At 46.5% G+C, this 18,468-nt stretch overlaps 1 protein-coding gene across 2 annotated transcripts in view; it reads left to right on the top strand.

The window, feature by feature from the left end:
- Window positions 1-18,468, top strand: part of LOC138511162 (uncharacterized) — a 390,240-nt gene that overhangs the window by 339,282 nt on the left and 32,490 nt on the right. The window contains exon 4 of one of the 2 annotated variants that reach the window (XM_069626668.1): window positions 3,106-8,454. In XM_069626668.1, coding sequence (XP_069482769.1) covers window positions 3,106-8,454 — 5,349 coding nt within the window. The remainder of the gene's footprint in view (window positions 1-3,105; window positions 8,455-18,468) is intronic. The other variant, XM_069626669.1, reaches the window with a different exon arrangement.

Here is an 18,468-nt window from a genome sequence, read left to right on the forward strand (position 1 = left end):
CCCTTCCCCAATCTTCATTCACATTCATCAAGGGTTCCCTTCTCCTAACTTATTTCATGTTTTTGGTCTCCCTCAGCCAGACTCCAACCTTTCACAGATGTCGAAGACTTTCGAATGTGCATGGCTTTTACCATAAACCTCTGCAGGATCACTTCGACTTTCACTTCAGCTTTCCCTTAACTAATTTACCCCCGTGTCTCTTGGTATTGGTAGTTCTATACCACAATCAGAAATGTTCAAAGAAGTCTCCCTCTTAAAGCAATAACCTTTTAACTTCCCCTTTTGTCGGTGTAAACCTTGACCATTGCGCATTTCAGAGTTTGTTCACTTTGCCACTTTATGGAGACTTTCGTGTGGGCTACTTCCTTTCACCAGACCACTCTGCTACTCGGTATCACTGGTTTCACTTTCTTTTGCATCTCATCAGCATGTGCACAACCTTCATTTTGAGATGCACTGTTGCAGCTTCAATCTTTCCTGTACACAAACCAGCCTTTCATGCCTTTCACTAACTCACTGGTTGTGTGTATTCCTTTCTTGTCTATGCAGCTTAAATTCAAAAGTCAAGGTTTGATACCACAGGCGTGGCCTCGCCTCTCCAACTCTGTTATTCACCCGGGAGGGTCGATGGAGTCCTTGAAACACAATGCAGGTTTCTTCTTATCTGGGATTTGGCTTTCTCCACGTATCCTTCATGGCTTCCCGGAGGCAACAACCTCCTGCAGGGAACTTCAGGGTTTCTCTACCCTTTGCTCTCGTCCCTCCATCGGTCTTCTGGCTCCAGTGGGTTTGCCTTTTTCTCAGAAGATCTGCTCCTTCTCGTGCCTCATCTTGCTCCAAGTGTGTCTCTATGTTCTGCCTTTGCATAGTGGGGGAGCTATTTGCTATCAGATATGTGTTATTAAGGTCAATTGCCTGACTTGGCCTGACCTGATTAATGGGACATGTCCAATGAGATATATATGTGTTAGCCTCTTTACTCTCAATCGCCCTCTTACTCGGCCCACTGTTTTTGTAGAAAGGGGAGGGGTTGGGATGTTGAAGAATCCTATATAATAGGATGGGGTATGGGCACGGGAAAGGGTGGATACCACATCTCACCATCGGTTCCCCACTCCCGGATGATCCCTCACACAGGTGATGCTCCCGCACTGGCCCAACCCCAGAGTCTGGATCCAAAGGCGATGGCCATGCCCTGGCCACGTGAGAGAGAGATCACTGAGGACTAGCAAGTGAGACACCCTTTGGTTTCTCACATCACCCTCGGATTGCACATACAGACTGAAGCAGATATACAGGAAGGAGATTGGTTTGATGGCATTTGTGCTTGGGCACCGTCCCGGATGGGGGTGGTCATGAAATTCCTGGTGTCCATCATCATGTTCATACTGGTCGTTTTCTACACCTGTCAATTGGGACTTAGATGTTGTGCCAAAACAGTACCTAGCAGTGCCAGGATGATGGTTTCAATTGGGATCTAATGCACCTCGGGGCACAAAAGACAGTGCTGTTCAAACAGATGACCCAAACAAACCACGCATGGTGAGGGTAGATCAGCGTTTGCACCCTCCCGTTACTGTCACTACACACCCAAACAATCCCAAACATTACACAGAGCACTGGGTTGATCTCGCAGGGGACGGGGGTTGTACATACATGACTTGCACCCCTGAAGAATACGCACAGTCTGGCCAAAGTTTACGTCATGTATGGAGAGCATGGGTTCCAAAGGATGGGTCGCCACCCAATTAGAGGCTGAACGGTTGGAGGAAAAGCGTTGGAGGGGAGCAATAAAGGGTGGGCCCGTAGGGGAGTTTGTTAATGTAGAATTAACAAAAGGGGGGTGTTGGGAAGGGGACATATTCTTCCCACTTCCCACACCCCTAAGCATTTTAGAATAGGGCAGAGGCCATTATCAGTAATATAAGAGACCGGGGAGAGGGGAGTGCCCTTATTGGCATTCACACAATTTTGTAGGTGTTGCGTGCATGCAGCAATAGCAGCTATCTTAGATATTAGCAGACATATTGTAGCCCACAGCTTAAATGTGGCGTGGCAGACAGCACCCAAGGCCTAGGCTGCGAACATGAGCACACAAATAGGTTGTATCGCAAACACTGATGAGAAATCCCATAGCTACACAGATCCACGAAACCCTTCATTTTCCTAAAAAGTTGCCAACCTTTGCACCCTGTGAAGAATGTGCCCTGCAAGGCCACAGGAGGAGGGCTGGGTGCCTGTGCACAGTGTGATCTCATGAGGAGGCACGGGCCTCCAACCCCCACCAGCCCTCATCCTAAGTTATATACCCCAACTGCTTTGATTCCAGGACCCATGAATTCCAGTGTACCAGATAACTCCAGACGCCTGACCATAAAACCTGCTGCACCCTAGATCGATCAAAAGATCATAAAGCAGGACCTTTCTTCACTCCCAGGTCACATTATTTGTGCTCTGAGGTGCAGTGTGGGATGAAATTATAGCCCAAAACGAGGGTGGGAGACCTTGGAGGAATGCCGGCCCGTCTGGGAGAGAGTGAAGTGTGTGCGAGGTGGATGTGACCTCGGCTTTCCCCCCAGACCTCCTGTCTGCTTAGCCCCCGGTGCCCTAGTACAAAGAGATAGGTGTGTTATCTTAGTATTACAATTGTTACATGATCATTGGCTGACCAGTGACGACTGCAATATCACACACGTGGCCAAAGATGGATGGACAAGGCTGAGACCAATGACCTGGCATGCCTTATGGAGCAGGTGACCTATGTGTAGGATCTCTCCAATCAGCAGTGCACATTTCTAATGTATGTAATGACATCACCAGTGATTACTGTTATAATGTACTGCACATTCCATGGCAGCAGAGTTCTTTGTTGGCGCTTTTTTCCTTTTGTGTTGGAATAAAACGTGAAATCCTTGCAAGAGGAGTGCTGGTCCTTTTTCCCTAGTGGGTTGTATTTTTTTGGCGTGAGCGTCTGAGGGGATTTCCTACAGGGACACACAAGTGGTCAGCAAAGCGTTCAGATCCACTTGGGAGGTGCTTAACTTGTATGTCATTTCTGATTTCAATGCACTGAGATATTTAACACACATATTCTTTATATTTTAGGAAAAAGATGTTGAGGAGAGGTTTAACCTCCTACTACTTGAGACCAACATGAAGGAAGACGAAGCTTTGGCATCCCAAAACATCGGTGCTCGGATGCAAACACTGCAGCAGAATCTCATTGCTCAGTACTTCCTGGACAAGGACATACCCACCTGCAGTCATGGAAGTTTGGATAAGGCCTTCAATTATGAGAATCTCTCACTGACCGAACACCTGAGTCTTCTTCAAGCAACAGTCCAAGTAACACTGAATGGAGTTGGGTTGGAGATGATTAATCTGCTGGAGTGCAAAGGCGAGATAGATGCAAAATCCAGCTGCCTCATTCGAATACTGGATATACTTTATAAGACAAACAAGACATTAGTGGGAAAACTTTCCCACATGGTCTTTTCTGAACTCACTAGCACCGTTCAAGACTGCCTTGGTCTCCTATTATTCAGTGGCATATGGACCCCTATCCAGGCCATTGTGTTTGTGCTGAAGGTGCGACAGGAAGCTGTTCCTCAGGACAAGGTAGAGAAAATCCTCCATTGCGTACAGACATACCATGTAGATATTAACACTGCCATTGATTCCTTGAAGGAGCTTGATCCTCTTCAACATCTACAGCAACAGGTGAAGAAAGAGAAGGACAAAGATTTAAAAACCATCCTTGCAGAAATGAGAGCAAACAGATATCCAGAAAAGATCCTCTCCATCCTGGAACAAGTCCTTAGTGAAGTTGGGGCTCAACTACCAGCATACGAAACATTGGATATGGATGAGAAAATGAAACAAGAAGGGTTAGAGATGACCCGATCTATTGACTTGGAAAATCCTGATATGGAGACACTTGTTAAGATTGTGATTGGCTTATGTGTGGCTGTTCAGGACACCACAACTATTATAAAAGAGTCGGGAGAGAAGATCGAAGGCTATTTCCCACGCATGACCCAACTTGCATCTGTGTTGACACTTCTCCTTTCCAAAGACTCTGAATGCAATGGTTGTCTTCTGGAGATCTTCACTGGTGAGGGCAAATCTTCAATCGTGGCTATGCTCGCCCTCATCCATGCAATCCGTGGAAAGAAAGTGGATGTTATAACAAGTTCCCCGGTACTTGCCCGTCGAGATCAAGAGGAATGGAGCAAACTCTACAAGATGTTCGATGTGTCTTGTAGTGTTGTTCCACCTCCAGCTTTAGATAAATGCACTGACTCAAGACAAAGGGATAACACCATTAAAGAGGCATACACAGCTGATATTGTGTATGGTACGATTGGGAATTTTGCTGCAGACATCCTGCGACAGGAATTTGAAAAAGTCAGAACCCGCGGAGATAGGACTTTCGATATAGCCATCGTGGATGAAGTAGACTATATGACCTTAGACAGTGGTGTACAAGTCACGTTTCTTTCACATGCAGCCACAGGGATTCGGCACTTAGAACAACTGCTGGCTGCTATCTGGGCAAAGGTGTGTAGATGCCAACGTATCGAAGATGCCAAAACCGGAGACATTCTCTGGGCAATAGGAACACAGTATTTCCACAAAGTTGCTACAACAGCTGTGATGGGAGCACAGACATCTGAACATTTTTCTCCACTCGATATTCTGATGCCAGGACTGCAACTGGGATTCTTCACTGAAGAAGATGTGAAACAAATAGAAACCACTATAGGTAGACCAGAACAGCCGAGCATGGAAGAACCAAAGGACTCTGAAATCAAAGAACTCATGGATAAACTGGGACCTGCTCAGCAGAGAGATCTATTGTCCATATTTCAGAAGGTTCTAGAAGATACAGTTGTGTTTGAATGTTATGAAGTACAGGATGGTAAAGCATTTGCTTTCGAGAACAATTCCGCAGCTGACAACACCTCTGTATTGGATCATGAGAAGGTACGCATTCTTCTCCAAGAACATGGGCGCGCTTGCGAAGTGATGCATGAAAAGGCACTGGTGGAAGGAGCCGTTGCTGAACTGGAATCAATAATTAAGTACTCAGATGCCTATCAGCCATCAGAAAGTCAAAGTAATAACGAGGAGCACTTCATCCTACTGCCAGCCTACCTGAAAGAGTATACCAAGAGCAGGATGAAGGTCTTTGTGGAAAATGCCCTGATAGCATTAACGATGGTCAAGGATCGCGAGTATATGATAGAATCGGCCACAGACCCAAACCAAGTAAAGACCATCTCGCCCATCCATGAGTATCACTGCATCATCCCAGTGGACTTCAAAGCTACCGGTGTGCTCGAGAAGAACAAGCGCTGGGGAGACGGCTTGCAGCAATTCCTGGAAATGAAGCACCAATTGGCGATATCTCCGTTATCGAATGTCACCAACTTTATGTCAAATTTCCATTTCCTTCAGAGATATACTAAAGGCACGGGCATGTTCGGTGTATCGGGCACCCTGGGGGATGAGGCAGAAGTGGAGTTCCTGAAAAAGCATTATAGAGTCTCTTGCTATAACATGCCTACTCACCGCCACACCAAGAAGACCGAGCTACCTGTTGTCCAGGTTGAAGGCGGGCAAGATGCTTGGATTAAAAAGATTTGCGAATGTGTGAAGGAGCACACCAGCCCAAATCAGTGGGTCAAAGGTCAAGCCACTTTAGTCGTCTGTGAAGATGTGAAAACGGCTGAGAAGCTGCAAAAAGAGTTAATAGAACTAAAGGCTGTTTCCAACTCAGATAAATTAACTTTATACACCAGAAGTGATAGACACAACATTGAAAGGAGAATCTTCGATGCCGGGGATGTGGTAATTGCTACAAACCTCGGTGGGAGGGGCACCGATGTTAAAATCACTAGAGATGTGAATGACAGTGGGGGGCTCTTTGTGATTCTCACCCATTTCCCACCGAACATGAGAGTGGAAAAGCAAATATTTGGCCGAACATCTCGTAAAGGGAACCCTGGGATGGTCCAGATGATACTGAACTACCAAGAACTGTCTCAATCCTATCAAGGCCAACCCATCGAGGTGATGAGGCAACTCAGGGCAGACTATGAAAAGAAGCGCATCCCCGACATGGAGGACGATGAGCTCTTGGAAGTAAAGATGCGAGAGGAACTCTTTGGGACATTTTGTCAGCATCTGGATCTTTTTCATGGAAAGTATGGAAAGGTGGAAAGAAGAGACATCTACCTGTCTTCTGACTTTCTCGCGAGTGACGACACATTTGATTACTCACAGACCAAGCTGGACTACCGCCCAGCTTTGAACGCACTGAAGGAGACCTGGGCCCTTTGGCTCACGCTTCATGACAAAGACATAGAGGAGCATAAAGACCTCAAACAACTAAAGCAAGACCTCAGCAGAGTGATCCAGAAGAGAGCAGAGAGCCTCCTAAGGGGGGAATCAGAGAACTTCTACGACTTCATTAAGCAAGCAATGGATCGCATGTACCTTCACACTCAGAACAAAGAGTCGGATTATGGAGCATTATCATTCTGGGAGAAAGCACAGAACACTGATCGAGTGTACCGTGCCATCTCTCTCTACAATCAAGCTTACATAAAAATTAATTTGGGACAGGAGGACTACATGCAGAATGCCATTGATTTATTGAGGGAATCAAAGCAGACAATTCATATCTATGTTTCAGAGGTGGCGAACACCATGGTAGCCTGCCAAATGTCCTGTATAGCAAGGTTCGAGCCTCACAACAGAGACGAAACCAACTTTACAAAACAAATGCAAACCCGCAAGAGCCTTTTTAAATCCTGGATCGATTACATTGATAAATCCATAGAAAAATTATACGAGCTGCAAAACAGCAATAGCAAAGCCATCACAAAGGACCAAGCCGTCTTCTCACTGTCAGCTGATCATGGCCCTATAACCACTGATGAGCTGACTGTGCTCTACGACTATGGCTTGTCCTTTGTATTTGAAGTTGAGAAGAAGCCAGAGTTCTGCATTAATGCTCTTATCTGCTTGATCCTCGGAGCACTGCAGGTCCTAGCAGGTATTCTTGTGTGCGCTTTCACCTTTGGGACTGCCAGTCAGTTTGGAATGGGGCTTATATCCGAAGGAGTATCTGACATGATATCGGGCATAGAAGGGATGGTAAAGGGTGCCTTTGATTGGGCAGAATGGGCAATATCCAAAGCAATTAGCATTGGGATGTCCCTGTTAACGGCAGGATTTAGCACCATAAAAAAGGCAGCGGAAACCACTGTCAAAGTGGCAAAGAGTTTGATCAATGGAACCAAGACCTTTGCATCTGTTGCAGATGACATTATCCGAACTGGAAAATCGTTGATTTCTACAATTGCTACTACTGCAAAATCCACAGCGTCCACCGTGACCAAAGAGTCTCTATCAAAATCCATCAAGGCCCTCGCAACAAATTCTGCTGTGAGGAAAAACTTTGTGCAGGCAGCAAAATACGCTGGTCAAGAGATCGCCAAGCAGGGCGTACTCAAGGGTCTTGATTATGTCATGGACAAAGGGCTGCAGGACATTTACAGGAGCATATTTGCACAAGCTTTCAAAGAGATAATAACCCAGTCTGTGAAAGGGAATGAAGCTCTGAACCAGGCAATGATAAAGTTTGCAATCGTCAATGGGGTGCCTGAGAAGACGCTACACACCGAGAATCCAAACACCTTTCAGATTCGAGGAACACATCACGAGATCATGAATAGCATCATATCATATGTTTGCCAGAGTGCAGTCACTGACGTCACTTCTGATTACGACACCGTCAACAAGTTGTTTACTAACCTCCAGGCTATGGAAGACGGTGTCCTCCAAATTCTAAAGAAGGCCAAGGGGAAGGGAGCTATCCAGAAAGGAATCAAGCTCAGTGTTGAGATCGGAAAGATTACGGTTGAGATTTTACAGATGGTAAATGCCGCCCCAACTCAAAATATGATTGAAAAGAGAGTCATTCCATGTATGATTAAGAAATGCGATGAGCTCCCAACCGCTAAAGACTATAAGGAAGACGGGCGTCGCAATTTCCCAGATGTGAAGATCATGAAAGAAGATTTGCTGGAAACAATATCCCAACAATTAAATGTTGAATTAATTGAATTATTTTCAAGCCGTTTAACAAGCTTCACAAACAATCGAATCAGCAGTGAAATTAACAAACATGTTGGAAAAACCGTCGACAATTTCCTGGAAAAAAATAAGACTGACCGTTTCTTTATTGAACAAATGCAGAATCGAAAAGTGAATAAGATTCCAATCGAGGGAGCAAAAGCTAAACTTACAGAAGCCAAGCAGAAGGAGATGAAAGGCCCCAAGCTCATCGAGGTGGATAATCATCAGAAGGTTCTATCCAGTCCACTCCATCCTGACAAGGACTCAACCGCAGAAGCTATCACCCCGCAGGTGAGCAGACGAGAGGTAGGCGGCCAAGATCCAATATTCACTTATGCTCTGCTTTGGGCTTCTCTGATTATTTCATTCATTTGTGTATTCATTTATTTGTGCTCATGGTTTTTAATTAAACCTTACACAATGTATACAATTTAAATAAAACATTACATAAAATACAGTGTTACACTTTTAGAACAAAGTTACACGTTTCACCAAGTGACTGAACAATGGCAATAGAGATAACAATGTAAAATAGCAATTGAAAAGCCGTGCCTATGAATTCCTCTGACTTTACCCCTTGGATTATCAGGTGAATAACACAGGAAATAAGCAATTTAACCAATTCTTGTTAAAATGTCTTGTATTAAAATTAATTAACTTAAAAATTATGGCTTCCTAACTCAGTTCTTCGTAAAAGCTAGTCGCCAGCCATTCTTCTTCTCAATGAGCTAGTGCAGGTAAGAGCTCAGACGGAAACACTTAAGACTGTAGAGTCCATGGTCGCCTTCATTACAGTCCACCTGGGACTTGTAAGAAAGAAATCCCACATTTGGCTAACATTTATGAGCCCCCTCCATTTTATGCTTGTACCATGCAGTGCTCTGGCCGGTTTCCCCAGTGGATTCAATCCAGATTTCACTGGATATGCACCTTGTATATGTTTCTGGCCCTTTGGAGACATGTGAGGTATTGCCAAGTTGGGCACTACCCTCCCTTGATGAGCAACCTGACGCAGACAGTTGTACTGGTTCTGGTTGGTGGCAGTGTACCATAATCAGTGGCAGCACGAGTGTCTGGTCATTTTCATTCACATTCAGCCTTTTCTACCTAAAAGGCCGGGAAATAGTGATGTGGCTGAAACCCAATATCAAGGCAACCCAAAACTGTTGCCCTTGCCGTTGATTACTTGCAGAATGTCAGTGGCCATTTAGGGTACTTTTCTGACTTGGGCTCCAGCCAGGTCTGTGTGGGTGTGTCTATGTGTCACAAAGATGCTCCTGAAAGAGTAGGATTGCTGGTTCGGGCTACCCTTTACCCTCTGGTTTCTCATAGAAGCTGAGACGCTGCACTTAGACGCATGTCAGTTGATAGAATTCGATCCAGAGACGACAGTCAAAGCCATGACTCAGCATCTTTTGTACTTAGATATTGTCAACAGAGGAAGCAAAAGCTATAAGAAGGAGGGAAGACAAGGACAAGCCTTGGAGGCGAAGAAAAGGGATTCACCCCAATTCCTCAAGCAGAACACAGTACCTAATTCAATAAAGAGGCTGGTGCAACGGAAGTTATTCCTGATAGTTTCCTGCAGACCCACGGTTCCTGGAGTTTCATTATGAAGGAGGACGTCTGGAGGGGTCTGCACCACACAGGGATGAAGCCGGCAGCAGCGACGGTGAATAAAAGGTGCGCTCTTTTAACACAGGAGAGGCTCTTCAGATGGCTATCCGGACCACTACAGCAGTGTGCAGCGATTTCGACCATGAAGAGGATCCTCTGGCTGTGGAAGATGAGCTGGTTATCCCCACCAGGCTCAAGGGAAGAAGACTCCGGACTGCATCTTCTCTGGTCGTCGAAGGGTAGATGGCTCAGGACTGCAGCAGGGCTTCCCCGGTACGGGGTAGTTGCAGCAGTCGTCGTCTTCTCCGCTGCTCTTAGGTTCCTTGCAGTTCCAGTGGGGACTCTGTCTTCCAGCCCAAGAGTCCTGCCTTTTATGCAAAAAAACCCCATTCACACAGCCTGGCTGTCAATCACGCAGCAGGGGGGTTGTCCAGCCCGGAAAACCACCTTGTCCAATCATGGAAAAGTGCGACTTGGGTTTCCTAGGATACGCTGTGCAGGGGGTTACTACACCCCTCCCTCACATTCAGCCCACCTAGACACCCAGACGCCAAGAGGAGAGCTTCTCTGCAGAAGCCCGCCAAAAGACAGTGAATAAAGAAGGCAAACCTGGTTTGCCACGCAAAGTAAAACACAAGAAGGATTTTAACAACAAGAAATGGCGAATAAACCCAACCGGAGCCAAAAGAAAAAGTATTTGGTCAAGCGGGTTTATGTTCGAGGCTAATAGAATAGGCTAAAACAATACCACGTTTATCTAGTATAATCACGGTAGAAAAGTTAGGGTAGATACCACTGCCACCAGCCAAGTCTAAATGTTAAAAGAGCAAAACAAGGCTCTGCGAGGTACAGATAAAAAGGGCTAGGAATTAACCCTTTCCAGTACTCCCTGTAAGATGGGGTGCACTGGATCTGTGGTTAAATGACTATGTAAAGTTAATGGTAACTTTACCCTTTTCTGGGGGACATTAGTCAGCCCCAGAAATGGAGTCGGTGGGAAGTCTCAAAGACAACCCTGTGTCACTGCACTGAAGGTGCTGTGTAACACACATAAGAGGGGGTCTACTGAAGTGGTGTACTCCAGAGTCCACAATCACAAAAACAGATGAAATACACATGGCAAAACACAGGTAAGAGTGGGGAAAAGAAGGACACTCTTACCAAGTGGAAAAAAATAAATTCCAGAAATCGAGCAAAGCTGCTGGGGGACTCACTAGGTAAGGGAAATTAGCCAAAGAAGGAGAATTATCCCTAACACTCGCCCCCACCCCCAGACTAAGGGATAGGAGGATTTAATCCACTCCTGGATGGTTCTCATACCTCTAGTCGGTTATAAATATCCTAGAGAGACCCTCAGCATTTTGGTGGTGACTTCCTGCTCTGTGCTCAACGGAAAAATCAAATCCTTGCAGGCAGATTGACCATCTGAGTAGTTTGGGATTTTCCCCTTTCATTTGCATCAGCCATCTCAAGGGTTGGTGGTCAGTCTGAATAATGAAGGTAGATCCATACAAGTATGGTCTAAACCTCTTCAATGACCACACAATAGCAAAAAATTCTCGTTCTATTGTTGCCCACCTTGTCTCAGGATCCTTTAACTTCCTGCTGATGAAACAAATGGGGTGTTCCCTACCTTTCTCATCCAGTTGACTAAGGACTGCACCTATACATACATTAGAAGCATCCGTTTTTACAATGAAGGGTTGGTGGTAGTCAGGAGCTCTTAGGACTGGAGCTTGACAAAGTGCTTTCTTTAGACCCTCAAAGGCTTGATTGCACTCCTCATTCCACTTGACCTTTTTAGGAAATGTGGGAGAGGGGATAACATTCAAGGGAGAAGCTATGGTCCCATAGTTCTCTATGAAGTTCCTGTAGTACCCAGTGAGACCTAAGAAGGCTCTCACTGTGCTCTGACCAATTTGGCATTTACTTGCATGGTACATTTACATGGTCAGATGGGCCTGTTCAAGAGCCTGCAATACATATCCTAGGTGTTCAACATGTTATTTCCATGTAGAGCTGAACACTGCAATGTCATCCAAGTATGCCATGCAGAAGTCCTCCATCCCATTCAGAACTTGGTTGACCATCCTCTGAAATGTAGTAGGCGCATTCTTTAGTCCAAAAGTCATTACCTTAAATTGATAGAGGCCAGCTGGGGTGGAGAATGCAGTTTTCTCCTTGGCATGGGCTGTCAGGGCTATTTGCCAATAGCCTGACGTTAGGTCAAATGTGCTGAGGTACTTAGCTGCACCAGGTTTGTCCACCAGCTCATCTGTCCTAGGCAAAGGATGGGCATCAGTCGTTGTGACTGCATTTAGAGCTCTATAGTCCACGCAGAATCTCAACTCCTTAGATCCTGCCTTTGGTACAAGCACAAATGGGCTAGACCATGGGTTAGTAGAGGGCTCTATAACCCCGAGATCAAGCATCTTGTTGACCTCATTCCTTATATGGGTTCTTACATTGTCTGACATTCTGTACCCCCTGCTTTTCACAGGCAAACTGTCACCAGTGAGGATATCATGCTGGCCCCAAGGGGTCAAGCCTGGTGAAAGTGAGAACAGGGTGGCAAACAGATTTAACAGTATTTTGCACTCATCCTGCTGGTCAGATGTTAGACTGGAAGGGAGATTGACACCTTCTACTTGCTCATCTAAAGGTAAGCCTCTGAGGAGGTCAGGTAGAGGTTCACGCTCCTCCTCCTCTTGAGCTGAAGTTAGAAGCAAAGCTCCTATTTCAGGTCTAGAGACATAATCCTTTAAACAGTTGATGTGAAAGACTCTAGGAGCCTCCTTAGGATTGCTTAAGTTCACCAGATAGTTCACCTCTACAAGTTTACCCACAACTTTGAATGGTCCTATCCATTTGTCCTGCAAGGCCCTCTGCCTTGTGGGGACCATATCAAGAACAAGCTGGTCTTGAGTAAACTCAACCATGTTAGCCTTCTGGTCATGCCAATGTTTGACCAGAGCTTGACCAGCCCTCAAGTTATCACTTCCCTCTGCCATCATGTGTGACATTCTCCTCCGGAGACCTATCACATAGTCAGTCACCCTGACTGGCTTGGGGGAAGGAGCACTCTCCAACCTCACCTTAATCAGGGCCAATGGGCCTCTGACTGGATGGCCATAGAGAATTTCGAAGGGACTGTAACCTACTCCCTCCTGAGGGACTTCCCTATATGCAAAGAGAAGGCATGGCAGTAGAAGGTCCCACTTTCTCTTAAGGGGTTCTTCTAAAGCACCTATCATGCTCGTCATAGTTCTGTTAAACCTCTCCACCAACCCATTGGTTTGGAGATGGTAGGCAGTTGAGAACTTGTAGATGACGCCGCAGGTTTTCCACATGGCTTGCATGTAGTGGGACATAAAATGTGATCCCCTGTCAGATATCACCTCCTTAGGAAAAAACTCACTCTGGTAAAAATACCAAGTAGGGCCTTAGCCACAGCCGGAGCCGTAACAGTCCTCATAGGCATTGCTTCAGGATACCTAGTGGCATGATCCACTACAACCAGGATAAACCTGTTGCCTGAAGATGTGGGAGGGTCAAGAGGACCAACAATGTCAATCCCAACCCTCTCAAAAGGAACTCCCACCACTGGAAGAGGCACCAAGGGTGCCACATTCTTGGCTCCACTCTTGCCAGAGGTTTGTCAAGTGTGACAGCTCCTGCAAAATTTGTCTACGTCTGAACCCATTTTAGGCCAATAGAAGTAAAGGGAGAGCCTTTCCTTGGTCTTCTTAAAACTTAAGGGACCAGCCAAAGGTATCTCTTGGGCTAACTGCAGGAACTGGAGTCGGTTCACCAGAGGTACTACAAGTCTTTTGCAGTCTCCAGGGGTTGACTCAGTTGGTTCACTGTAGAAGAGGCCATCTTCCCAGTGCAACCTATACTTTCTAGGCTCTTTCCCATCGAGCTGAGAAGCTGCCTGTAGGCGAAGACCTTCAAGAGTAGGACACTCTCTTTGTACTCTGCTGAAATCTGCCCTGTTGGGTCCACCTTCTGCCAGTAAAGACTGCAGCTCAGGATGTTCAACAGGGTCAAGATCTCCCACCAGAGTAAGATCTTCTTCCAGATCTGATTCCTCAGTATCTAGTTGAACCATACAGGGTTGAACCTCACACTCAGCCTCAGCTGGTGGAGGAGTCACAGGTATGACTTTGGACAGTCTTGGAGATGTCCTTCTGGGCACAGGAGTGCTTGCTGGCAGACTTGGTTTTCCCCTTTGTCTTTTCTTGTCCTGCAATAGCAGTAAGTAAGTCATGTGGACTTGGGTGATAGTTTCCTCTATCATGTGCCCAGGAGACTCTCAAGGTTCTCTCCCTTGCAGACCTTGTGAGCTCCTGCTTCCTTTTGCTGGGGGGCCGGAGGGTACTAGACACAACTCCAAGAGTTTTAAGGTCATTACCCAACAGGACTCTCCCAGGTACGTCACTTTACACACTTAAAGGTATTCTGACAGTCAGGTCATTGCACTGGATGAGAGCTGGTAACTGGGGAACCATTTGCACAGGGCCTCCAGCTAACTTGCTTAGGTGTTTGGGTGCCTTAGCAACATCCTCCACCTTGAAAAAACATTCATCAACCACAGTTATGCTGGCTCCAGTGTCTCTGATGGCAGGGGTCTCCTGACCATTCACAAGAACACTATCTTTGTAATACTCTTTAGTATTATCTGGGATTGAGATATAGACATCTAAGTTCTATTGTACCCAAATAACCAAGGACACTAAAGAAACACTAGCTGAGACTCTCATGAACTAACTTCTTAGGATCTATCTCCTTTGAATCAGCCAAGTGATGTCTAAGCTCAGTAGAGCAGACATCAAAAATAGACTCCAACATTACAAGACTCCTCAAACCTTCATAAGTGTTCACTTTGTAACCCTTAACCCAACCATCTACGTTTTTCAAACATTCACACACCAAGGTAGCCCAAGGGGTACCATCATGCTTTTGGAGGGTTCTAAACCTCTTAAGAAACTGGAAAGGGGTCTTCCCAAATCTAGCTATTAATGCTAGCTTCACACACTCATAATCCTACTTATCCTCCTCCCCCAACTCCATTACAGCATCACTTGCAACAGGGGGAAGCCTAGAGAAAACCCAAGGAATCAACTGATTCCCTGAGATACCTTGAATCACATGATTGTCCTCAAACATTGCTAACCAATCCAAAACATCAAGTTTAGTCTCATACATACCAATCATTTCCTTTGGCATACGGGGTCTCTTTGGGCTGGAAGACCTAGAAGACTCTGGGAGAAAAGCACTTTCTAAAGACAATTTCTTCATTTCTAGTTAATGAATCAGCTCCATTTCTCTGAGCCTTAACTCTTGATGTTTCATGGCAGTTTGCGCATCAATACGTTTCACTTCCAATTCAAGTCTCATTTTCTCAAGTGCAATACATTCAGGACTAATTGTAGGACCTGTGGGGGTCCCTGTGGACAGAGGTTGTGCTTTCTGAGCAGGCAAGGGAGTTGCAGGGTTTCCTAACAAGGACTCATCTACTTCTTCTATTCCCATACTCTCAGAATCAGAAACATCAAGATCCACATTTGCTGGAGGGGCAGGCCCTTCTGACCCACTCTCCAGACTTTGTTTTCCCATTAACTTTGCAACCAGCTCAGATTTCTTTCCTTTACCAGAGAGACTCTTATCTCTACACATGGTCCTCAGAACCTCAGCAGTGTAGTTTAAAAGACCCTCTTCAGTGTAGCTTTCCATATTTGACATGATTTCTCAGTTAATAGAATTAGTGGTGTTTTAGCCTTGTGGTTAGTTGAACCTAAACAATAGCAGCACTCTAAGTGTAATCACTCTACTTCCAAATCCTCACCGCTGTACACCAGTGTTAGGCAGAATCATGTGCGGTGCCCTTAGGGACCACTACACACAATTAAGACTACAGGTGGCAATACAAGTTCACCTTTGGTACAAGCCTGTACTACTATGTTAAAGTGGTAGCAGTAGCAGAGCAGCCAGGCTTATCTCAAGAGTATATGAGCAGTAGAAGAGATTACACAAAGGGACCACAATTACTGTGACTCAAGCAAACACTGACTCAAGGTTTCAGGTGAAATAATATAAGTACATTTATTTTTAAACCATCAGAAAAACACAACACTTCTAGAAATTCAAAACCACACGTAAAATACACTACACACAATTCTCTTGGCACAGAATAACCCAAGGTAAGTACCTTGGGGCCGATTCATGGAACAAACGTGTGCCGTAAATCCCAGTGCAAGCAGGCGCAAGGTGGCGCAAGCGTGAGAAAGCAAGCGCACGCGCACGCGCGCGATTCAAGGAAGGCGCTGCGCTTGTTTCCCATTGGTTGTGCGCCAAATCAGTGCATTTCGCACGCGGGCACACACGTCATCAAACGGCATGCGCTACGCGCACAGCAAAAGCGCACATAGCGCAGCGCACACAACAAAAGTGGGCGTAACAGTGGGCGTAACACGCAGAATGGGGAATAACGCGTGGAAAAGAAGGCGTAACTGGGGAAGTACTGCAGGGAACTACACAGGACGCCCACACGCACGCGAACAACCCGCATTCATGGATTCGAATACGGGAAACCCGCGCACGGCAAAAGGCGCGCACAGGCGTCAACGCATCCGCCACACGAAGGCAGGCGGAAGCGTCCCCGCGCACATCATAAAAGTGCGCGCAAACAACAAACACGTATATACAGCTACGATGAATGCCCCATTTGTCGCAGCACTGATCGTGGGACACCGCAGGAGGAGGAGAATAGCCAGGGCGCGCATTTTTTCACCACAGACAAACCTTTTTGGGATGCCTGACGACCAGGTCTATGGCAGGTATAGGTTTCCACCCCATATCATCCTAAACCTGGTCAGGGAGTGGGAAGATGACCTTACATCCCCCACCCTTTGCTCCCAAGCATTGAGCCCCTTGGAGAAGGTGCTCAATGTCCTGCATTTTTTGGCCACTAGGTCATTTCAGCGGACTACTGCCATAGTGGGGGGGGTCTCACAGGCCATGCAGTCACGCTGCCTACACAAGGTCTTGGCAATCATGACAGCGTGCCCCTCAGTCCGCAGGCACATATACATGCCCAAAACACCCGCAGAAAGGCAGGCCGTTGTCCTGGATTTTTACAGTATGGCACACTTCCCCAAAGTGCTCGGTGCCATAGATTGCACCCATGTGGCCCTACGTCCACCTAGGGCCACTGAGCACATCTACCGAAACCACAAGCACTGGCATTCCATCAATGTACAGGTGGTATGCGATGCAAAGGGAATCATCACCTCTGTCTATGCAAACTACCCTGGCTCCACCCATGACAGTTTCATATACAGAATGTCCGCCCTGAGCCGGGCCCTGGAAGCTGGTCAGCATGGTGACACATGGCTCCTAGGTGAGTACAAATGCCCTTGCACATGCATGCAAGTCACACACACACAAATACACCAACCCCAATAATCACAACCATCATCACCTCTCCAGGGGACAGTGCCTACCCTCTGAGCAACCATATGATGACGCCAATCCGGAACCCCACCACACCACCCCAGGTAAGATACAACGGGGCCCATATTGCAACCAGGGCCATAGTTTTGCACATTCGGAGTGCTCAAGTCACGCTTCCGCTCCCTTGACCACTCTGGCAGGCAGCTACCATATGCACCCCCAGTAGTGTGCAGGATCATTGTGGCAGCATGTGTCCTGCGCAATGTTGCAACTCGGCAGGGCGTACCGGTGGACATGGTGGTGCCCCCACATCCCCAACCACAGGCACAGGCGCTGCCCATGGGAGGGGATAGGGGCGTGGCGAGGAAACCCGGACCCAGCTTGTGGCCAAATTTTTCACCTAAACTCCTACCCCTGCGGAGTGCACACAGGCCTGGCACATACCAGGTGACAATTGATGATGACAAAGAGACAGTCAACTGTCACAACCTTACCACCCTGAGATTGTTGCCATGGAAGTGCCACATTGTGTGCATCCCTAGCTGCTTAAACACAAGCAATCCTATGTGAACAAAAGGCAAACATGCAAGGTGTGAATCACACACACCTGCAAAACAGGCCATGACTATCACTGGTATGTCACTCAAACTCTCCCAAACCACAACATGACATGGCAAGCAATAGCCATACACCAACACAGTACCAATAAGGTACACATTGCCATGTGAAAACTGTAAACTGGCATCAGACAATGATGCCTGACATGCAATCAGATGAAATGACTGACCAACAACATCCCACTCAAAATAAGTCATACCCAAATGCATTCCAAAAGTCATAGTTGTAACATAACAAGGAATGCCTATCTACATGCACATTGTGCATTGCAAAATCAACACTGCAGCTTCTGTGTGCAGTGTCAACCTCCTGCAACACACTGCTCAGTGCACAGCACAGTTAACAGCCATTGTCTGTGATGCACACCCTGAGCATCACATCTAAGCCACAAACCACATCAAAAAGCAAATTAGGCATGTACAGGATCCACAATTGGTCATAGGACATGTGCTGCAGGGACACAGTGGGCACCAGAAGGCAAACAGAGTGTACACGTGGACATGGAAGGGTGGTTGTACATGTAGTGCATTATAGTGCGAGTTTGTGGGTCAGTAGGGACATGCACTGAACATATGCATGTGCAATCAAGTGACCATCAGTGTCCTCTACACATCACATGTGAACATTCAC

The sequence above is a fragment of the Ambystoma mexicanum genome, chromosome 6p, assembly GCF_040938575.1.
Source record: "Ambystoma mexicanum isolate Mex_15411 chromosome 6p, UKY_AmexF1_1, whole genome shotgun sequence".
In the NCBI taxonomy this organism is placed as follows: domain Eukaryota; kingdom Metazoa; phylum Chordata; class Amphibia; order Caudata; family Ambystomatidae; genus Ambystoma; species Ambystoma mexicanum.